Below are 22905 nucleotides of genomic sequence, written 5' to 3'. Positions count from 1 at the left end.
GAGGCTGGCCTAGGCCCACTCTTAGGGTCCATAAAGCTGCCACTGAAGTCTAGTAGGTGGTCTGCAGCTGATGACCTTGTGGGAGAGGTAAGTTCAGTTGGGCATGGCCTACCCTGGTGGAAGCTTCTAGGCTTGGCACACAGTAAAGAAAGCAGCAGCAGGACCTGGTTATAGTTGGGTGTGCCTGAGATGTGACTGCCTGCTTGGTGCCAGGCTTGGGAAGTCTGTTCTTTGGATGGGCTCCCTTCAAGCTTCATCCTGGGTCCTGTGGCCCAGCTCCACCCCTCTGGGAAGCCTCCAGGATTGGTGTATCCAGGGCAAGCTTATGGAGAGAATTATGTATTTAGCGTAAGGAGGCCTTGAAAGTTAACATCTTAAATACTTTTGGGGTCGCACTGGGTATAGTGGAGTGAGCAAAGTAGTTGGGGAGGGAGTAGCGCAGAGGTGGGAGACCCAAGAACTTGAACGGTAGGGATCATTCCAAAAAATCCAGTTCAGGAATGAACGAATGAGTCCACAAAATGGCCCGTGTTCCAGCTTCCACAGCCAAATGCTTTTTCTTTTTTTTTTAGAGTTTTAATTTCTTTATTTTTCGTGACCTTCCGAGTATCTTTTCCAGTCCTGAGTAATTTTCACTCTCAGGGCCTTGATCAGGTTCCTGTCAGGGTGGTGGACCAGAATAAAACTCATTTGGAACGTGAACAAAGACTTTATAGAGAAACACAAATAGCTATAACAAGTACACGAAAATTTTTGTTCTACGTCATGAAATTAAACGCAGGAGGGCCTGAAAGGGGACTTTGGAGCCATTTTATGGCCGTATGACGTCACCGCAAACGGGTATGGCGTCACTGACAGGAAATCACGTGACGAGTGTGCGCGCACAGAGATATACACCCTCCCCTTCCCGGGAGCCGACCTTACTCTGCGCCTGGTCCGAGGGCGTTCTTGTGCGCATGCTCGCGAAAGCCGGGTTGTGGGTGGGAGGGAGGTGCGTAGGTCACGCATTCTAATAGTCGGCGCGCGCAGCGCCTGCCCCGGAAGCTGTCGGCGCGCGGCGCGGCTGGGCGCTAAGATGGCGGCGGCGTGAGTTGCATGTTGTGTGAAGATCCTGGGGTTGCCCCATCGCTCGGCCCCGCCATGGCCGTCACCATCACGCTCAAAACGCTGCAGCAGCAGACCTTTAAGATCCGCATGGAGCCTGACGAGACGGTGCGAGCCAGGCTGGAGCCCGGGGGCGGAGTGACTGGTGCCGCGGGGTGGGATGGGGGCGGGGGGGCCCGAGATCCCGGTGGGAGGTGCAGGGGGAATTGCGCTCTCCCAACCTGCCTGACATTCCGGAACCACCGCCTCCCATCCCCGCCACGATGGTCTCCGGCCTAGCCCCTGGCGGCTCTGGTGGTGCTCATGAGCGGTCTTCGGACGAGGCCCCATCCCGGGACGCCTGCCAGGCCCCGGCTCCAATGTCAGCGCCTTTGCGGGGCGCAGGAGCCACAGGTTCAGATTCTCGGTTGGGTTGCGCTCTCCCCGACGGGGATCTCTGAGTTCCCAGCTTTGCAGACGTCTGTCTCCTCGGGACGTTGGTGGCCGAATCTGGGAGTAATGGCCTAGAGATGCCGACTGATGACTGCAACACGATGATACTGATAATAAATGGTCTGAGTTTCAGTGGTCCGTGTTTGTTGGCCGTTTGTTCTTTGCTAGTCGTTGGGCATTTTACTGTTGTTATGTTACTAAATCTGCAAAACAGGCTTTTCATTTGGGGACTCTGACTCCCCACTTTACAGATGTAGAAACCTAGGATTAAGGAACTTTGCCACAAACACAGTGAGTATTCGCAGAGTTAGGACTCAAATTCGGTTCTTCCTCATGTTAGAGCCCAGACATTCTGCCTTTTTAGCTGAAAAGAAACTTAGGACCTAACCAGCCTTAGTGAGTGACTTAACTATGTATTTGATACTTTTTGCACAATACTCCATGAGGGAGACATTGACATCCACTTTTTGTAGAAAAGGAAACACTCGGGTTTTTTGACCTGCTCAACTATTTGAGTTTGGGGAAGTTACTGAACCTTTTTGTGCCTCCGTTTTCTTAAATATGAAATGAGGCTAATGGTATCTATCTCATAGAATTATGAGGCTTTAAAAGTGTGATGCATATACATTTATGACATCTCTGTCAAATTAGATGCTTTCAGTAAAAACTGACCACTGTCTGCAGTGTTAAATGAGGAACTCGCCTGTCTCCCTTTTATTTTTCACTTTTCATTATACTTTACACTACCTGAAATATATACTTGTTTTTTTGTCTCCCCACTTGAGCATCATCTCCATGAGAGCAGAGTCTTGATTTTGTCCCCTCCGGTGTCTTTAGTGCTTGAAACAGCGTCTGGCACATTAAGTGTTCAGTAAATACTCAGTTGAATGTTGGGATGATCAAATGAACTCGTATCTAGCATGCTTGACTGAAGCTTCGCCTCTCCATCATCAGGGCTTGCCAGCCTCTCCCCTCAATCACCAAACTAGAAGGGAAGAGAGAATCTTGGGGTTTGCAATGACTGTACCCCTCCCTCCAGGTGAAGGTGCTAAAGGAGAAGATAGAAGCTGAGAAGGGACGTGATGCCTTCCCGGTGGCTGGACAGAAACTCATCTATGCTGGCAAGATCCTGAGCGATGACGTCCCCATCAGGGACTATCGCATAGATGAGAAGAACTTTGTGGTTGTCATGGTGACGAAGGTGGGTGAAGTGTGCTGGTTGGGAGGGCATGTTGATTAGCTTGGAAGTTGAGGAGCTTGTGTGCCCTGGAGAGATTAGTCGTGAACAGGGCGGGGCTAGGAAGTGGCGGGATGTTGGGGCGTGATAGGGATACTGATGCCTGTTCCCTTTTTCTGGGTGTCACAGGCCAAAACCAGCCCAGGCACCTCAGTACCCCCAGAGGCATCACCCACTGCTGCCCCAGAGTCCTCCACATCCTTCCCGCCAGCCCCTGCCTCAGGCATGTCCCATCCCTCACCTACCACCAGAGAGGACAAGAGTCCATCGGAGGAATCAGTCCCCACGACGTCCCCAGAGTCTGTGTCGGGGTAAGGCAAGGAGCAGCAACCTCGTTGTGGGGCCCTATTCCAGCACATTGCAGTGCCCACATATACGGTCCCACACACCCGGGGGGAGGGCAAGCCGCCAGAAGTCAGGGTCCGATTTCTCTCTCTTGAATTTGCAGCTCTGTTCCTTCTTCAGGTAGCAGCGGGCGAGAGGAAGACGCGGCCTCCACGTTAGGTGGGTGGGTGGTCCCCATGGCAGAAGTGACTGGGTGCCCCAGCCATCAGCTGGGCCTTGTGTGGGTTTGGGAGGGCCTGGGAGCTGCCCTTCCCTCTTGTGGGTGACCCAGACCTTGCTGCTCCCTCCACAGTGACGGGCTCCGAGTATGAGACGATGCTGACAGAGATCATGTCCATGGGCTATGAGCGGGAACGGGTCGTGGCCGCCCTGAGAGCCAGCTACAACAACCCCCACCGAGCCGTGGAGTATCTACTCACGGTGAGGTGGGGCTGCTGCCCCCTAGGGAGGCTTCCAGGGAATACGTGGGCTTCAGCACTCTGATAGGTGGTCAGGGAGGTAAAACCTGCCCCCAAAAGCCTTTGGGTCATGGTTCGAGCCAGGAAAACCTCCCTGCTCAGGAGGCTGGACGTGAGCAGAGGGTTGGGCCTGTGGAGGGCGGGGCCCAGGCCTCACCTGTCTCCTGCCAGGGCTGAATGTGCAGGAGGGAGGCAGCAGGTGGTCTGTGCATTAGAACTAAATAGGAGCCCTGACAGGGAATTCCTGGGAGCCCCGAGCCAGAACACGGCTCTGTCCAGGAGAGCCAGGTGTCCGAGCAGCCAGCTACAGAAGCAGGTGAGTGAGTTGGGATGTGTGCATGTGGGGTGTCTGCTGTCAAGGCATCTGACTTCTCTCCCCCCAAACCCTATGCTTCTGGGAGCCCAGCCTGGGGTCTAACCATATGCCTTCCTCCTGCCAGTGGGAGAGAACCCCCTGGAATTCCTGCGGGACCAGCCCCAGTTCCAGAACATGCGACAGGTGATTCAGCAGAACCCGGCACTGCTGCCTGCCCTGCTCCAGCAGCTGGGCCAGGAGAACCCGCAGCTTCTGCAGGTGTGGCCCTGGGGGCAGAGGGAACCAGTGTAGGCACCACTTCCCATCCCCTGTGGGAACCACAGCTCCAAAGAGCAAGCCTGGCCCGGCGCCTTATGTTGGAGTTCCTCTGTACTAGGAAAGTGGGACAGCCCGGTGCTGCTCCTTGTGACCTGATGACCTATACCGTTTTATGTAACCACCCTGTGTGGGGTGGGTACTGTTGTCATCGCCCCCATGGAAGAAAACACCAGAGGCTTGGAGCAGTCAAGCATCTGGTGGAGTATGTGCTGCCAGCCTCTGGGTCCTGTGCTCTGCCCTCTGGATCTTGTGGCTCTGACTGTGGCTTGGCTCCACATATAGCTGGTGCTTCATAAATGTCCACAGGGTTGCATGGCAGTGCCCAGGACTGCTGTGCTCCAGCTGGCTCTGGGTCCATCATGTTCAGCAAGACCCCATCCTGCCCTTGAAGGTTCCTAGGCCGAGGGGCAGTGGCCGCTGGTTGTGGGAGGGATCCTCTGGGTCCTCTGTGAAGGCCTGCCTCTCTGGGTTCAGGACCCGTCGTTTGCTGCTTCTCTCCACTTCTCAGGCCCTCGTGCTGGCTCCTGCTCACCCCCTCCAGATATTGGCAGGCCCAGGCTATGTACCTCTGTTCTTTATCTGCACTCAGTCCTCCCCACGTTTCGTCCTGGGGCCTTCAATCTGTAGTGACCCCCAAATGTATGTAACTAGCCTAGACCTCTGGATGCCAGGCTGTTCCATGGCTGACTTGATGCCTCCATGAAAGTGCTGTTGAGGCATCTAAGGTTTCAGAACAGACCCTCCCAGCCCTTTCTCGTCCACAAGGACCATCCTGGGGTTGCTGGAGCCGCAGGCCCTGGAGACGTGCTGGGGTCGTCCATCACCTGTCATGTCTGCTCTACTTCCAGAACATCTTAACCCAGCCCTGCACTTCATCTCCATGGTTGATACCTAATCTCCCACCTGGTTGCCTAGTAGCCACTGCAGGCCTCTGCTTCCGCACAGCTCCTATTGTCCGTTCTCCACCAGGAGCCACAATCCTGAAAAAGTATTTTTTTCATTGATGGGAAAATTGTCAGACGTACATAAAAGTAGACTGAGTTGTGTTAGAACCCTGATCGTAGGTATTAGATTACATATGAGTTAATGTTTTTAAAAGGACACAGTTACCCATGACTGCTGTGATGTCTTGTTGCACTAGAAGAGAGCAGACCTCGTCCCTGCCTTCCTCTCTGATCTCATTTTCTGTTTCTGCCCTCTTCTCTTGTTTACTTGGGTTTGCCCCAAGGATCTTGTTTTTGGAATTTGCTAAAAGTATCCCTACCCCTGGGTCTCGCGCTTGCTATTTGTTCTGATTGGAGGAAACTTCCTTTCCACCTGGCCTACAGGGTCTTTCCTAGCCCAATGTATGCACTACTATATGCCAGGACCAGTATTTATATTGTAAATAATTGTCCATATGTTTGTTGATGGCCTGTCTCCTCACCCTGGAACCTCCACTACACCAGGACAGGCCCTGTGTCCAACACGGTGTTGCTGTTTAGCCAGAATCGGCACCCGCTAAATACAGAAGGTGCCAAAAACGTGTATATACATTTTAAGAAAGGAAAAGAACTATTAAAATTGTAATACTCAACATATACCGGTAACAAAAGATGAATCCAAGTCACCTGTGACTTCTGCAATTGCAAGAGATGCTCAAAGTGGTTACCATCAGCGTCCAGACACTTCTGATAACGGCGAACTACTGCTTGAGCAACATTGACCAAAGCGTCCGCTTGTATACATTTTTTTGGCACCCGTAGTATTTGCTGAGTGGATGAAAAAGCAAGGACTGTGATAGGCATCTGGGGAGGGGGCATAAGGTCTGTGGGTCACCGTCCCTTGTTCTGTTTCCCACAGCAAATCAGCCGGCACCAGGAGCAGTTCATCCAGATGCTAAACGAGCCCCCTGGGGAGCTGGCAGACATCTCAGATGTGGAGGGTGAGGTGGGCGCCATAGGTGAGGAGGCTCCACAGATGAACTACATCCAAGTGACTCCACAGGAGAAAGAAGCTATAGAGAGGGTAAGAGGACTGGCTGAAGGGTGACTGGTGGGCAGGCCCCCACCCTCTGCTCATACCTGCTCATCTTCCCACAGTTGAAGGCTCTGGGCTTCCCAGAGAGCCTAGTGATCCAGGCCTACTTTGCCTGTGAAAAAAACGAAAACTTGGCTGCCAACTTCCTCCTGAGTCAGAACTTTGATGACGAGTGATGCCGGGAGGCCAGGCTGCTCACCGCTCCCACCCTACTCCCAACTCCACAAAAGTTTTATAAAAGAAAAAATATATATATATATATATATTCATGTTTATTTAAGAAGTGGAAAAAAAAAATCAAAAACCTAAAAAAACCCAAAACACCCCAACTTCGTATTCTCCTGAAATGGCCCCCATTCCCATCTTGGCCTGAGAAGACCTAGGCCAGACAGCTGTCCCCCCAACCCCCCGGCCCAGCCCAGCCTGCTCCAAGGAGCTGGCAGGAATGGAGGCAACAGATGGGCCCCTCTTGGCTTCTGTCCCAGCTCCCTGCAGCCAGATGGAGAGGCGGCTGCTTGCTTCCCCATCCCCTGAAGAGCCCAAGACCTCCCCCCACCCTCCGCCTACCCTCTTTTGGGGTGAGGGGAACCTGGAGCCCCAAACTTTGATCCTCCATTGGACTGGCCCAAATCTTCTCATCTGGGGTGAGCACTCAGAGGTCCATGGTCCCCTCCAGTCTGGCCTTGGCCTCCAGCCTGTATCCCTTCACTGAGGAGGCAGCCAGGTTTGTCCTGCCTGGGGAAAGGGTAACATCAGAGCTGCTCTGGAGGTCAAGGCCACCCCCCCACCCTAGAACAGAACCGTGTCTCTGATAAAGGTTTTGAAGTGAATAAAGTTTTAAAAGCCTGTCCTGTGGTCGGTGCCTGCTGGGGCTTCCCACTCTAGCTCGTCTGGCTCTGGGGGCTAGTTGGGCACAGGCGATTTGGGAATACCAAGAGGCAGAGGTGTCTGTCAGCCTCTGCACATTGGGGCTCCCAGTGTATCCTGCCCCCTCAGAAGCTGCCTCATTCCAGGCAGGGGGTCCCAGCCCCAGCTTGGCCTTGGAAGGGCTGTTTTTCCCTGCCCCCACCATCATCACTAGTCTGTTTTGGCTATGCTTCCCCCCTGGTAATTGGCTAATTACTGGAGATTAATGTTGGTAAACAGAAGCCTTCTTCTCATCTGCCATCTGCTCCTCCATTATTTCCCCATTGTACCCCACTCCTCCCTGGTTCTCTGACCCTGAAGCCCCAGTTAGTCAGCATGGCCTAGAGTCCCCAAGTGAGCAGGGAAGGGTGGGGGATTCCCTGGTTCCAGGTCTTGGGGAAGGAAGCAGGGAGGGACACATTGAGAGAAGACTCAGTTGAGAGCAGAGCTCTCTGGGGTGGGAGATGGCCGACAGCAGGTTTTATTGAGAAAGAACAAAGTTTAGGAGCTGGGTGGCACAGAAGCTGCTGGGTCCTGGGCTGCAGCGGCAGCCATTGCGGCAGCTCGCGCTGCCTTCTTCTGTCTTTGTTTCTCCTCCTTGAGGCGCTTGCGCTGCTGCTTCTCCAGGTCCTGCAGCAGTTCCTGGAAGCGGGCACTCCTCGGGTCCACGTGGTAGCCCAGGCGCTCCTGGGCCTCAGCCTGCAGCCGGGCCCGCCGCTCCTTGTCTGCCTGCTCCTTCTCCCTGCGCTCCTGCTGCTGCCGCTGCCAGTTCTCAATCATCTGTGGCATCTTGGCCATGCATTCTGCAATGAGCTGCTCCCTGCAGGGGAAGGAGGGTGGGCTGTGAGGACAATGATACCCAGCCAGAGCAATACCTATTTATTTACCCACATGCCACCCTCAAGCCTTTGCCCACGTCTTGCCTCCCAACTCTTCCCAGGAGATGACAAACTGGGAAGACTTATCTTGGCCATTCACTGTCAGGAAGTCCTTGACAAGTGAAGAAACAGGCAAGAGAGATGAACTAACTTACATATGACCTTGAGCATGGGAGCCAGGCCCCAATAACCCCCAGGAGCAGACCCCAAGTCAACCCAACATTTCACTGAACTGTCTACTGAGCCATCTGAGTGCCGCACACCATGCGGGGCCATTCGCACAGCTCACTCCATCCTATAGACATTACCAAGCACCTGTATACCAGGCCCAGTTCTAGGCACAAGAGTGAAGGCAAGAAATGGACCTTTTCCCTCCAATCCTGTGAGTGAGTTTGCAGGTGCCAGTCACAGCCCCATATTCTAATCTAAGGATTAGATTCTAATCTGATTCTAATCTAAGGATTAGAAAGGTGAAGCAGGAAGAACTAACGCCACATGACAGGGTTATCCAGCCGGGCTGGGGCAGAGATGGGAGACGGGTTCACATCCCAGCTCTACTGTTCACTGCCAGGGTGACTCCAGACTGGTGGCTCCGACCCTCTCTTCCTTAGAACTGTTGTGAGGACAGGAATATTAAACACCAGGAACACACTTGGTCTGCTCCCCCAACTTGCCTGTTTTGGCTAGTCCCTCCCTCCAGAAAGTGACACCATCCTGATGCCCCCAGTGTTGCCTCCGTATTTCTGTCAAGTCTAATGTTTTAGACCTGCTTCTGGGTCTGACCTCTATCCTTGATTCCAGACCCCATCACTTTCCACTCTTCCTTAGTCACAATGATGGCCTGGCTGTTACTTAAAGCAGGTTCATACCTCAGGGCCTTTGCACCAGCTGTTCCCTCTACCCAGAACACTCTCCATAAGATCTCGTGGCTGTCTGGTCACTCAGGTCTCGGCTTAAACATCAAGTTTAAGTCCCAAACCAAAGCCACTCTCTGGCATGTACTCTTCACCAAATTTCATCTTCCTAATGGTTCTCTGTCGCCACCTGAAATGACCTGTTTTGTTCCCTGCTGTGTCCTCAGTACCTGGTACGAGGCCTTGCACACAGTAGGCGCTCAGTAAAGTTTTGCCGTTGAATGGCTAAATGAACTCAGAAGTATGTTTTGCAGCTAGGTGTGCATGCACGTAAATCTATAGCATGCACCCCCGCCCCCACCCCGCCCTTAAACGCTGGATGGAGTAAGCACCGTCGGGTTACAGTTCATCCACCCGGCTGCGGAGGGCGCGACCTACAACCCAGCGCCTGCCCGACTGCACACACCTGGCCTGACGCTTCTGTTCCTCGGCCATATGCTGCACCCGCAATGACTCCTGCATGGCCGCCAGGCTCGGGTGCCATTCGCGCTCCTCAGCCTCCAGCTCGCGCAGCTGTTCCGGGGACGGCCACAGCGACCCGGCGGCCACGCCGGAGGCGGCTCCGTGTCGCGCGAACTGCTTGGCCGCGTATCGCGGCTTCAGCTGCCAGCGCGGGGTCAGTGGGTCATCCGGGTCCGGCCACCAGGGCCCCGGCGAGCGGCGCGGGGGCGGCGGTGCCCGGTAGCCGCGGGAGCCTGGGCCCAGGGTCGCCACCAGCCCGAGTAGGCTGCGAAACTGCCCCACGGGCGCTGCCATCTTGCCTGTGCGGGGTCCTCGCGGGCAAGTCGAGCTGGCCACGGCCCTGCCTGTACTGGAGGTCCCACGGGGGGCCGGCGGGATGAGGCGTGTCCCTGTTGCCTCTCAGTTCTGGGCAGGGGTAAGAAGAGAGTCGTAATATATTTTTTTATACATCTTCAAATACAACTTTAAATTTTATTTTAGCAGTTATTTATTAAAATGGCATTTTAACTTTATATATTTAAATAGCATTTGATTTTTATATTAAATTTAAATTATTTTAAACAATTGTTTGAATATTTAAAATATTTCGATTTTAAATTCCATCTACATATTATTTTATATTTTAATTTAAATATTTGAAATCTAAAATTTGAAATTTGAAATTTAAAATACTTAAATTTTATTTTAAACATTTAAATATTGTTCATTACATTGCATATTTATTTTATGCTCTTTAACTTGATTTCTAATTTTTTTAAATTCTCAGATATTTTATGATTTTAATGTTACTGTAATTTCTAATATCTTAAAACTGATTTAAAATAATTACTTAAAACCTTACCTAGACGTTTATTTTAAATATTTAAATATCTACTTAAAACATTTATTTAATGTGTATGTAGTAAGATATTTATGTATAAATATTTTAAATTTTATTGTAAATATTTAGTTACACTATGCTTTTTAATTTAATGTTTTATATTTTTAAAATGTTTAAAATATTTGATCATGGTGCAGAAATTAAAACACTATTTTTAAGAAAGGATTTCAGCCTTATTTAAAGAGGAAGGAAAATTCTGACTCATGCTACCACATGGATGAACCTGGAAGACATGCTTAGTGAAATAAGCCAGTCAAAAAAGGAAATATATTGTATGATTCCACTTGCAGGAGTTTCCTAGAGGAGTCAAATTCTTAGACAGAAAGTAAAATGGTGGCTGCCAGGGGCTGGAGGAAGGGGATGGGGAGTTCATGTTTAATGGGGACAGTTTCAGTTTGGGATGATGAAAAATTCTGGAGATGGAGGGTGGTGATGGTTGCACAAAATTGTGAATGAATTTGCTTAATGCCACTAAACAGTACATTTATTTTATTTTATTTTTCTCCCTTTCTTCCGCTTCCCCCCGCCCCACTCCAGTTCAAGCCATTGTTTCTCAGTCTAATTGTGTAGGACACAGCTCCCTGGCCCGTGCTGGTGTTATGCATGGGCCGGGGAGCTGTGTCCTACACTCCCCCCGGCTGAGGCAGTTGGTGGGCGGGCATCGGTTGGCAGCTCACAGAAGCTCAGGGCAGCTCTCGCCAGCTGGGCTGCCGGCCGCTCACGATGGCTGCCGGCCACTCACGCCGGCCTGCGGCTGCTCAGGGCAGCCCAGCTCCAGGGAGAGCTGTTGTTCACACTCTTAGCTGTAGAGGGCGCAGCTCACTGGCCCATGTGGGAATCGGATGGCCAACCTCGGCGGCGTTAGGAGCATGGCGGCGCTTCAACCACCTGAGCCACCGGCTGGCTCGAACAGTACATTTAAAATGGTAAATTTTATGTTATTTATATTTTATCACTAAAGAAGAGGGAAAGAGAGAGAGAGAGAGAGAGAGAGAGAGAGAGAGAGAGAGAGAGAGAGAGAGAGAGAGAAGAAAGAAATTGCAGTTTGCTCGATGAGCCAGGAAGCCTGTACAAGGATGTTCATAGTTCATAGCGGTACTGTATATATCATATATATCAACCCCAAGCTGGAATCAACTCACTCAAGTCCATCCACACAGTAGAAAGGATGCCTAAATTTTGATGTTTCAGCTGATAGACTACCATACAAGAATATAAGAGCAGAAATTACAGCTGCTCACAGCAACGTGGATGAGTCTCACAGACATTGGAGGCAACAAAAGAGGCAGGACCAAACTTTTTCTTTCCATTTTAGAAGTCAGGATGGTGGGGATGAGAGGACATGTCGGTGGTGGTCACATTGGGGGAGGGAGTTCGCTTTGTAACAACAGGTCACTGAGCAACCTATTCTGTTTGTTTTTCTCTAAATGGACTATATATTCCATGTTATTTCTTGATCTGGGCTACCGTGATATCTGAGTTATAATTATTTAAGCTGTTAATAACTGCATATTTGTGTGGGTTCACTTTCCTGTAGATTTATTATATTTCACAATTTAAAAATGAAAATACAAGCAACCAAAAGGATTACAGTGAGCAGTCTTACTCCTACCTGTCTCTCATCCTCCCCTTCCCTGTCTGAGCACCCCCCTAACTTGTTTTAGTTTCTTATGTATCCTAGAGAGTTGCTTTGTAAATTCTTATTTACAGTGTTAATAAATTATTTCTCAAGGACAAAAGAGTACAGTCACTTATGTCATCACTCAGGTTTAATAAATATTAACACTTTGGTTCGATTGCTTCAGATCTTTTTAAAAGAATTCCTTTTTATAAAACTTGACCCCTGCTATCACAGCCTCCAATGACAGTAAGACCTCCATCTACAAATGCTGCCTCTTTCCCTCCCTGTCCTCAGGAGTAACACTTACTTTGAAATTAGTTTATTATTCCAGGACCAGCCTTTATACATTCACTAGTTATCTGGAGTCTGTGGGAACAATGTACAATATATATTTTTAAACAGTTTACATAAATGGTATCCTGAACACGTTAGTTTGCAATTATTCTCCCTTAACCTCATGCTTTCTAGATGTTTCCACGTGGATCCCTGTAGATGTATTGTACATGCTGTATAGCTGCTTTTTTCACATTGTGAGTCATGGGGCCCATTATTGATTCAGGAAATCAATGAAGTGGGTTACAACCAACATTTATTTCCAGGTTTACAATTAGGGGAGAATATTCATAAAAAAATTAATTTAAAAAATTATTTTTGAAAATTGTGACAAAATACACATAAAATTTACCATTATAACCATTTTAAGCATATTGTTCAGTGGCATTAAGTACATCCACATAGTTGTGCAGCCATCACCACCATCCATCTCCAGAACTTTTGTCATCTTACAAAACAGAAACTCTGTCCCCATTAACACTAACTCCCTATTCTCCCCTTTCCCAGCCCCTGCCACCCACCTTTCTACTTTCTGTCTCTGAATTTGACTCCTCTAAGGACCTCATGTAAGTGAAATCATATAGTATTTGTCCTTTTGTGACTGGCTTGTTTCACTCAGCATAATGTCCTTAAGGTTTATCCACATTGTAGTATGTGTCAGAATGTCCTTCCTTTTTGAGAGTGAAATAACATTCCATCATATGTATTTACCACATTTTGATTATCCATTTATCCATTGATGGACACTTGGGTTTGTCAAACACCTTTTGGCTATTGTGAATAATGCTGTTATGAACATGGGTGCAGCAGTAATTTTTAATGGAAAAAATAAAATAAAAATAATCATGTCACATGTAGTATGGGTATTATTTGGTAAAACTTTTGTTTCCATCACATGTACCTGTATGTATATACTAATACTCCAGTTGCAATTGTATGCTAACAAACCTCCCCTAAACAACCGTTTTTATTATGCTCACAGATTGTGTGCGTCAGGAATTTGGGCAAGAAACAACAGAGATAGCTTGTCTCTATTCCATGCTATCTGTAGCCTCAACTGGGAAGAATTCACCTGGCCGCCAGAATCATCAGAAAACATCTTCATTCATTCATGTCTCATGATTGACGCTGGCTGAGCTATCAGCTGGAATATTTATCTACACAGTGGTCTCTCCATGTGGGCCAGTTTAAACTTCCTCACAGCATGGCGGCTGGGTCCCAAGTGAGCAAGGCTAAGCTAAAGTGCAGACATTTTTATGACTTGAGTCTTAGAAGTCAGATGACATCATTTCTGTTGTATTCTGTTATCAAGCCAGTCATAAAGGTTGTCTGGGTTCAAGGGGAGGGGTCAATCAAAGTATTGTCAAGGTCTCTTTGTCAAGGCCTGTAAATAAAATATTTCTTACTGCGCTTAGTGGTTTAAAAAAAAAAAAAGTTTGAAAAAAATTTCTGCTCAATATTGCCCACGGTATGAATAAACTATAATTATTCTGTCAGGCTGTTTTGATGGACATTTGTTTCCAATTTTTTTTTCAATTGCAGAAATGATGCTGTAGTGAGCCTCCCTGTCTGTGTTTGTGCCCATGAGGAAGTTTTTCTGGGCTGCTCAAATCACAATTTTTCCCCAGGGTTTGCTGAGGAACAGATGGCCAGTGTGGTTGAGATACAGTGAATGAAGCGGATTGAGGGAGGAGGTGAAGTGAAGAGTGTTAGGCAGGGGCCAGCCATGCAGGCATTACAGGCCATGGTGAGGGGTTCCAGTTTGATTCCAAGAGCAGTGGTGAGCCATGGGAAGGCTTGAGCAGAGAAATGATGGATATGATTTATTCTCTAGCTGCTGAGCAGAAAAGACACCGAATGGGTCAACCTGTAGAAATAGAAAGACCTATTAGGAGGTAGAAGGGGACAGGTGGCCATATGGTCCCCCACCTGCACTGTCCTCAGGGCCTTTGCATATTACCATGCCTAGAACTTTGCTGTTACCATGCCTAGAACTTTCTCCCAGGGTCTTTTACATGGCGGGCTTTTTCTTGTCATTCAGGTTTAACTCAGAGGATCCCTCCTCTATTTCTTGGATCTTGGAAGATACAGGAAATAAAGTAGAGATGGTCTCTGACCTGGAACAGCTCACAGTCTTGTGGGTGGGACACACCAGTAATTATCATGGAGGTAAAAGAGGAAGAAAGTACCGGGAATGGGGCTGGTGGGCAGTCAGATGTGGGACTTCTGAGCTGCAGTTTTCTCCCAGACTAGCAAATTTAGGAACCACTCTGAGAAACACCAGCCTACAGGTTAAGAGTAGGCACTCTGATGTCAAACCATCCTGGGTTGAGTTTCAGCTGTTGGCCAGGGCTCTGCTACACTGAGTACCAAATGGTCATGGGAGAGGCCTTCTGAGGGCAGGCCTTAAATTGAGGTAAAATTCACTCAACAATATAATTAAATCATTTTAATGTGAAAAATTCAGTAACATTTAGGACATTCACAGTGTAGTGCAACCACCACCTACCTCTATCTAATTCTAGAGCATTTTCATCACCCCAAAAAGGAAACTCCGTACCCGTTAGCAGTCACTCCACTTCCCCTCTCCCTTCACCCCCTGGCAACCACTAATCTACTTTCCATCTCTATGGATTTGCCTATTCTGGACATTTCATAAAAATAGAGTCATACAATATGTGACTGTTTGTGTCTAGATTCTTTTACTTAGCATGTTTTTGAGGTTCATTCGTATTGTAACATGTATCAGTACTTGTTATAGCCTGCGTTGTGTCCCCCCAGAATTCATGTATTGAAGTGGTAATCCTCAGTACCTCAGAATAGGACCATATTTAGAAATAGGGTCTTTAAAGAAGTAATTAAGTTAAAATGAGGTAATTAGGGTGGATCCCAATCCAATATGACTGGTGTCCTTATGAAAAGGGGAAATTTGGACACAAAAGACACACACAAAGGAGAAGACAGCCATCTACAAGCCAAGGAGAGAGGCCTCAGAAGAAACCAACCTTTCTGACACCTTGATCTTGGACTTCCAGCCTCCAGAATCGTGAGACAATAAATTTCTGTTGTTAAAGCCCCCCGGTCTGGGGTACTTTATTATGGTAGCCCTAGCAAATTAATACAGTACTTTATTACTTTAATAGCTGAATCATATTCCATTTAGGGATTTTTTTTCTTATAACAAAAGGTGGAAAATAACCTAGATGTCCAAGAATAGAGGACTTATTAAAGAAATGTCTGCATATCCATAGGACGGAATACTATACAGGTGTTAAAAAAGAATAAAGGCACTCTTATAGTTCGTTCTCAAAGTGTGGGCTCCAGGCCAGCAGCATCAACATCACCTAGGGACTTGTTAGAAATGCAGGTTCTCAGGCTCCATCACAGAATCAGATACTCTACCGGTGGGGCCTTCTGTGTGGAAGCCCTTTAGATAACACTGATACAGGCCGACCTGTGAGACCTACCGCTGTATATAACAATACAGACCAGGAGTTCACAGCAGCCCTGGGGTGCTTTTTAAAAACACCAGTGCCTGGGGCCCATCCCCAAAGATCCCAGCACAATTTATCTGGAGCAAGGTCTGGCCATCAATTCCCCACTTAGAAATGTGCAGCCAGGAATGTGAACCACTGGTATGGAACAAACTGCCAGATGGAGTAAGTGCAAAAAGCCAGGTGTGAAAGAGACACATTCCAAAATGTTCTTTGTAGGAATGTGATCATTAAAATTTGGATGATGGAGAAATAACTTTGGGGTATGTATGTGCAGTGGAATACTCTTCAGCAGTGAAAAGAAGGGACTGCAAAGTGGAGGACAGATGAAAGTTAAAAAAGGATCTATACATTATGATACCATGATATTAAGTTTAAAATACACAAACCAATGGGATATATTGTTTCTGAATGGATATACAAGGTGTGATCAAACAGTACAGTGAATGCTCAAATAAAAATCATTACAGTAAAAGACACATTGCCATTAACCCCCCTCAAAATATTCCCCCTCGCTTCAAAGACACTTACCCATCGTTCTTGCCACTTTCTGAAGCAGTTCTGGAAGTCCTCTTTCATGAGTGTCTGTAGTGGCACTGTCGTGGCTGCCTCGATGTTCTGAATCGATTCAAAACTTTTACCTTCTGTGGTCATTTTGACTTTGGGGAAGAGCCAGAAGTTGCACGGTGCCAGATCCAGTGAATAAGGTGGATGAGGACACACCATATGTTTTTATTTGACAGAACTTGCCGTATACCAGAAGTGATGTGTGACACAGAGCGTTGTCATGATGGAGGATGATTTAGGGCACACTTTAAAACACATCTTCTCTCAAACGTAGCACACACCAAACTGACTGCACTGCACATGTTGAAACTTGTCACACACTGTTACTAAGGTACCACGCACCACTTCCTGTATTGAAGATCTCTACCTATGCATTGGATGGCACTCGGAAGCAGCATTCACCATATGTTTTGATCACAACGAAAAGGCTCCGTGTCACACATCGCTTCTGGAACGGCAATTTCTGTCAAATAAAAACATACGGTGTGTCCTCATCCACCTTATTCACTGGATCTGGCACCATGCGACTTCTGGCTCTTCCCCAAAGTCAAAATGACCATGAAAGGTAAACATTTTGAATCGATTCAGGACATCGAGACAAACACAACAGCACAACTAAAGACACTCTCGAAGGGCTGCCGGTTAGCTCAGTTGGTTAGAGCGCGGTGCTCTTAACAACAAGGTTGCTGGTTTGATCCCCACATGGGCCACTGTGAGCTGCTCCCTCCACAAATAGATTGAAACAACTACTTGACTTGGAGTTGATGGGTCCTGGAAAAACACACTTAAATAAATAAAAGTTTTAAAAAAAAGACACGAAAGAGCATTTCCAGAACTGCTTCAGAAAGTGGCAAGAACTATGGGATAAGTGTGTTTGAAGCCAAGGGGAGTATTTTGAGGGGGATTAATGGCAATGTGTCTTTTACTATAACAAATTTTAAAAATTTAAACATTCATCATATTTTTTTAATCACACCTGGTCATATATGTAGTAAAACTATGAATGCAGCCATGAGGATTATAATTGGCAAATTCAGGGGTTAGGGACAAGTATAAAGCAAGTTTCTCTCGTGTCTGTAATCTTTGATTTCTTAATTGGGGTAATGAGTGCAGTGGCGGGGGGGGGGGGGGTATATTTTTTATCTACACTTATTTGAATGCCCAAAATAGTTCATTTGAAAAAAGCAAGGGGCAGGACAAAGTATAAATTGCTCTCATTTGTGCTTTTTCCTTTTCTGAAGTTTCTTTTCGCATGGTTAAAACAATTTTTAAACTCTAAAGTGAAGCCCCTGCCATCTCATCCACCCATTTCCATGCCCCTCCCCAACAGGAAAATCCTGCTGTACTTTTCAATATGCATATACAAGTAAACAGTAGCTATAAATTCTTATCCCCCTCTCCCAACAGGTCTGGGCATAATAGACACACTGTTCTGCAAATGTTTTGACTTCATTTTTCTTGGGTATCTTTCCATGTTGAAACTATAAGAGCTTACGCAGCCCTGTACAGCTGTGCAGTATTAGGGGATTATGCTTGTTGAGTCGGGGAAACAGCGAGGCGGCCCGTGTGGCTGGAGGGGGAGAGTGGGGCGAGACTAGAGTGGGGAGGTGATGGGAATAGACAGTGCAAGTCCTGGTGGGCCGCAGTGAGAAATTTGGCTGTTACCCTGGGTGAGGTGGAGGGGGACAGGCAGGGACTCAGGTGTTCACAGGCGCCCTCTGGCTGCTGTGGGGGGAACAGACTGTGGGGGCAGGAGCTGGGGGACCAAGGCTGAGGGACTATACTGGTTCAGGTGGGAGATAATGGGGGCCGTGTACAGGTGGGGGACTGAGGAAGGAATGACAAGTGGGCGGGTTCTGGTTAGATTTTGAAGTGGACGGGACTTGCTTTCATATAAGATTGGGGAGGGGGTGGGATTGGAGAAAGAGAGGCGTCAAGGATGCTCTAAAGTTTGAAGCCTTAGCACCTGGCCGAATGGAGCTGAGGTTAGCTGGGCCTACAGGACAGCCGAAAGGCAAGCTGGGGGACACCCAGGAACTCAGATGTAGCGGGGATGCATGGGAGGCGCCCGCGGATCTCCAGGTGGGTCGTCTGGGAGGCATGTTCCGAGAGCCCGACGCGCAGTCCCGAGAGCCGCCGCCAGAGGGCGAGCGCGCCTCCATCGCACGCACAGCCTGTGGGGCGCGGGAAGGACCCGCCCTGCAGCTTCCCACGGCCCCGCGGCCTGCAGCGCCTCACCTGGGTGCGAGATGGGGGCCTCAGAGGTGTCAGGACCCGCGGGGATCCCCCGGGGCCCAAAAGCCTGGTACTCGGCTCCCACCTCTAGTGCTTCAAGCATTCCAACCTACCCCGCCCCCAACCAGGCTGTTTATATTGTCTGTGACAGCACCTCAGGACTCTGCAAAAATGTCACCTCCTCAGGGAGGCCTTCCCTGACCACCTCTGGGGCAGAAGCCCCCTCTAAGACACCTGTAAGGTGCGTCCCTTTTAAATATCTTGTTAAAACTCAAGACTCTAAAATCATCTTATTTATCTTGTATTGTCTGTTTTCTGCACTACAATGTAAAATCCGTGGCAGGGGGACATATTTTCTGTCTTGTCCGTCTGTATCCCTAGGGCTCAGAATTACGACTGGCCTCTAACAGGTGCTAAAAGAAAACCAACAGCAATAATGTTAATCATAGCTTACTCATGGTGCTACTGTGTACCAGCCTCTAATTTTAAACTCCTTCCATAAATTCTCTATTTCCTTGAATCCTCAGAACCATCCTACCATGTAAGGACTGTTATTATCTCCATATTCCAGAAAAGGAAGCCGAGGCCCAGAGTGGTTAATGGACTTGACCGGTGCTGCACAGCCAGGAAGTTGCAATGCTGGGATTGAAACCGGAGTAGCTTAATTGCAAAGTCTGGTTTTGCTAAATGGATGAATGGGGCCCCAATGGGAAAAGGAGCCCTCAGAGGTTTCGGCATTGTGCTCCAAGCCCCTGTCTCTAGACCTGCCTGCCTTTCCTGGTCCCCCAGCCCACACACCTGCAGGCCCAGCCCTCAGATCCCCTGCCAGGCTGGGGGGGGGAGGGGTGGGAACCCAGTAGTTCTGGGTTTACTCTTCTCCGCATGGTAGGTTTGCAGAGGCACTTGCCTCCCAGGCTGCCAGGTGGAGGGCAGGCCATAAAAAGCGGGTCTGGAAGGCCTAGCCTCCACTCACCAGACAGCAGGGTCGACTGCCCGGGACCCTGAGCCCCAGTCTCAGACAGACAGATGCTCCCCGGCCAGCTGACCATTCTCCTGAGCCTGTTCAGTGGGGCCTGGCTGCCTATAGTCTTGGGGAGGCCTGGACCCCACGGTCCCTCACCCCAGCCCTGGGCTGCCGCCAATCAGACCCGAACTCTGGGCAGAGGGGCCCTAGCCTCCTTGGTGTCATCCTCTGCCCTTGGCAACTGGAAGGCCTTCTTGGACTTGCAAAAAACTGGACGGCTGGGGACAGGTGGGCTGCAGCGTGGGCAGGAGGTGGCTACCACCATGTTTCTCCCACTGGATCCACAGGAAGTGGCCCAGGAGAGGTGTAAGGCTGTGCCCTTTACTCAGGTGAGTATGTGGGTGGGGGAAGGAGAGGGCTGGGTCTCAGCCTTGGAAGAGAGCATGGGCTGTGGTGCCAGATTTGGGGTCAGCCCTGCATCCCTTACCTAACTATCTCTGATCCTCAGTTTCCTCCCTTATAAAATTGGGGTTAAGCCTCTCCCACTGGGACCAATGCAGTTGCCCCAATCCTGGTCACGCAGCTTCTGCTATCACCAGCGTTGCCCAAGTCTGGTTTTGCATTTAGTGGCCAGAGGGCACCTGTGAACACCTGAGTCAGATCACATCCCTCCTTCGCTCAGAACCTCACTCAGAGCAAAAGCTCAAGTCCTTCCCTTGGCCCACAAGGCTCTGCACCATCTGCCTCTCCCTTCCCTGCCCTCACCTCCTCCCATCTTCTTCTCATCCACTTTACTCCTTCCACACCTGCCTCCTTGCTTTCCCCCAGACACACCAATGTTATATACCTCAGGGCCTTTGCACTAGCTGTTCCTTTGCCTTTAGCAACCCTTCCTTCCCCGCCACCCCCAACACACACACATTCGATGGCTCCTTCTTTCACCTCCTTCAGGTTTTTACTCAAACATCATTTAAACATGCAGCACCTCCCACCCTGTTCCTCCCTTTCTGCTTTATTTCTTGCTGTAGTACTCATAATCACCTAACAAGTGAAACTGATTCTGTAATTGCATTTATTGTCTGTCTCTTTCAGTAGAATGTCTGCTCCACCAGGGCAGGGATTTTTATAGCTTGTTCACTTCCGTATTCCTGTCTCCAGGCCCTAGAATAGAGCCAGGCACATAGCAGGAGCTCAGTGTTTGTTGAATAATGAATCCTAGTAGTACCTGCCTCCTAAGCTCTGTGGGGCAGCCTGAATGAGAGGGGTGTGGGCAGCACTCTCACAGCTTCATTCCATTGATGCTCCGTGAGGGCTGTAGGAATCCATACTGTGTGTTATGGCCCAGTTTTTGGAGCCAGTTGTATTTGGGTTCAAGGTCTGCCTTAACTGCTGATTTCTGTATGACTCAGGGCAAGAGGCTGGGGTGGTTAGGGCAGAGTGAGAGGGAGGGTGGGAGCTGAGGGGTGGGAGAGGAGCAGAGGCAGGAGTGCAGGGTTTAAATAGAGAAGGGCCACGATCAGGGGGGGAGTTGATAGGTCCACTTAGTTGGAGGGGATCAGAGGAGGAGCTAACATTTACTGAGCACTGACTGTGTTCTAGGCAACGGGCCACGGGCTTCTTTGTAGTCCCCTCCGCACTCCTGTAATGCCTCCCTTCTTGTTGTCCCTTCGCCCTTCTCTGTATTAATCCTCTCTGTTGAAGGGCCTAGAGTGGTTTCTTTTTTTCCTGGTTGGACTTTGATTTCAAAGGTGGGGAAACTCTGGCTCAGAGATGTTGAGTAACTTACCCCAAGTCACACAGTCAGAAGATGGCAGAGTCACGATTTGAGCCCAGGCATCTATGCTTGTCAAGGTGGGGTGGAAGTGGATGGGCGATTATTCTTGCCACTCTAGCCCCAGACTCCACTGCCCTTGACCCATCTCCCTGCCTGTGGACCCAGGTGCTGTCCCGGCTGGGCTGCACGGCCGTGCGCCTCCGCAATCACCTCTGCTTTGGCCACTGCTCCTCGATCTACATCCCTGGTGTGGACTCCACCTCACTTGTCCTCTGCAACAGCTGTGCCCCCACTCGCAGGCGCTGGGCACCTGTGGTCCTTTGGTGTCAAGTGGGCAGTCCAGCCTCCCGTCGGCGGGTGAAGACGTCCACAGTACTGGTCGAGGAGTGTCAGTGCAGCCCGAAGGCATGAGCTGAGCATCATGGACAGACACACAGATGCACGTACCTTGGAGAGCTGTGGGGAGATGGGCCAAGAATGACGCTGACCTGGACCATGTAACACTGGGTCAAAGAGACCAAGGATGCGGGGACAGCCCTTTGGGCCTTCAGAGTCCTAGCCCTGCTCCCGGGGACACCAGACACAGCCCCAGCTATAGAGGTGAACTGCTTATAGTCATAGCACGGATTTATTAAGTTCCCACTGTTAACCAGGCCTGGCTCTAAGCATTTAATATGTACTTACTCATATCCTTAGAGCTGCCTGATGACATAGGGGTATCACTCCATTTTACAGAGAGGGAAACTGAGACCCCAAGAGGCAAAGCCACTTGCTCAGGGTCACACAGCAGTATGTGGCAGAACCGGCATTCAAACCCAAGACAGTATGGCACCTGCTTTTAACCACCAGGCTGGATTTCCTCTCACAGAATGAGTCAAAGACACATTCCAAACTGCAGTGGAGACAGACGGTCCCACCCAGACCAGGAGATACAGTGACGACCCTGTCCTAGGGACCTCAAGTAACCAAGGCAGGAAGGCAGATGTAGCTGCTGGAGGAAGCTGTGTTCCCCAAGTCAGAGGCAGGATCCCTGTGTTCCCAGCTGCCCCCTCCACCGCCCGCCCAGTCTCCTCCCAGTCCCATGTCCAGTGTGGCATTCTACAGGAACCATAAAGGTTGGCCAAGCCCCGTTGTGTGTATATGTGTGTATTTTGTGTTTGTTCCTCCAAATGGGGTTCCCTGGGAGTGGGTGGCCCTGTGGAATGTGGGCATGGGGAGTACTCCCTCCTCAGCTGGGCGCAGAGTCGGCAGCGGACGAGGGCAACCTGGCTTTGGGCGGCTGGAACCAGGGCCCTAGCAGATGGGCCCGTCTGGCACAGACACAGGGACATGTGGCGCTGTCAGGGTTGCCTCCAAATGCTCCCCGGAGCGCACAGGGAGGCGGGGCAGCCAGGCCCCCCTCAGCCCTCTTCCTGCCTCAGGAAGGAAGGCCTCAGGTGAGGGGAGCAGGAGGAGGGGACCCGAGGAAACAGATGGGCCAGTGAGGCCAGCTGGGCGTGGGAGCCTGTGACCTCTGACCCCACAGATCTGCACAGAGGGATGGGAATAGGCCAGGCAGGCGGCTCCCAAGGCCCTGCTTCAAGGGCCCTGGCGGGGGAGGGTCAGCAGGGGCCCATGGTTGGGGGGTGCACTCTCCCTCCTCCCTCCA

The 22905-nt window shown here is 49.6% G+C and overlaps 3 protein-coding genes across 3 annotated transcripts; 2 read left to right on the top strand and 1 right to left on the bottom strand.

Moving 5' to 3' along the window:
• Positions 1–1026: 1026 nt before the first annotated feature.
• RAD23A (RAD23 homolog A, nucleotide excision repair protein) lies at positions 1027–7453 on the top strand. Its single transcript, XM_033134718.1, has 9 exons — positions 1027–1212; positions 2576–2737; positions 2903–3084; positions 3222–3277; positions 3411–3538; positions 3814–3892; positions 4017–4150; positions 6053–6217; positions 6292–7453. Exons 1-9 carry the CDS (start codon positions 1096–1098, stop codon positions 6403–6405), a joined length of 1137 nt encoding a protein of 378 aa, XP_032990609.1. The 5' UTR covers positions 1027–1095; the 3' UTR covers positions 6406–7453.
• Positions 7454–7593: 140 nt separating this feature from the next.
• On the bottom strand, positions 7594–9725 carry GADD45GIP1 (GADD45G interacting protein 1). The gene is made up of 2 exons (XM_033134719.1): positions 9334–9725; positions 7594–7955 (listed from the first exon to the last, which is right to left on the bottom strand). Exons 1-2 carry the CDS (start codon positions 9681–9683, stop codon positions 7637–7639), a joined length of 669 nt encoding a protein of 222 aa, XP_032990610.1. The 5' UTR covers positions 9684–9725; the 3' UTR covers positions 7594–7636.
• Positions 9726–19545: 9820 nt separating this feature from the next.
• On the top strand, positions 19546–21668 carry DAND5 (DAN domain BMP antagonist family member 5). The gene is made up of 2 exons (XM_033133537.1): positions 19546–19872; positions 21423–21668. Exons 1-2 carry the CDS (start codon positions 19546–19548, stop codon positions 21666–21668), a joined length of 573 nt encoding a protein of 190 aa, XP_032989428.1.
• Positions 21669–22905: the final 1237 nt, after the last annotated feature.

Source organism: Rhinolophus ferrumequinum, chromosome 18 (assembly GCF_004115265.2).
Source record: "Rhinolophus ferrumequinum isolate MPI-CBG mRhiFer1 chromosome 18, mRhiFer1_v1.p, whole genome shotgun sequence".
Lineage (NCBI taxonomy): Eukaryota > Metazoa > Chordata > Mammalia > Chiroptera > Rhinolophidae > Rhinolophus > Rhinolophus ferrumequinum.
Note: the sequence above shows the minus strand (reverse complement) of the source record. Positions and strands in the feature narration are given on the sequence as shown.

Bases quoted from the DNA above. Each gene is read 5' to 3' on its own strand.
- RAD23A (XM_033134718.1), top strand. From the start codon at position 1,096: ATGTTGTGTGAAGATCCTGGGGTTGCCCCATCGCTCGGCCCCGCCATG. The intron at 1,213-2,575 runs GTGCGAGCCAGG...CCCTCCCTCCAG, and splicing joins GCATGGAGCCTGACGAGACG to GTGAAGGTGCTAAAGGAGAA. The intron at 3,539-3,813 runs GTGAGGTGGGGC...GAGCCCTGACAG, and splicing joins CCGTGGAGTATCTACTCACG to GGAATTCCTGGGAGCCCCGA.
- DAND5 (XM_033133537.1), top strand. From the start codon at position 19,546: ATGCTCCCCGGCCAGCTGACCATTCTCCTGAGCCTGTTCAGTGGGGCC. The intron at 19,873-21,422 runs GTGAGTATGTGG...CTGTGGACCCAG, and splicing joins AGGCTGTGCCCTTTACTCAG to GTGCTGTCCCGGCTGGGCTG.
- GADD45GIP1 (XM_033134719.1), bottom strand. From the start codon at position 9,683: ATGGCAGCGCCCGTGGGGCAGTTTCGCAGCCTACTCGGGCTGGTGGCG. The intron at 7,956-9,333 runs GTGTGTGCAGTC...CTTCCCCTGCAG, and splicing joins GAACAGAAGCGTCAGGCCAG to GGAGCAGCTCATTGCAGAAT.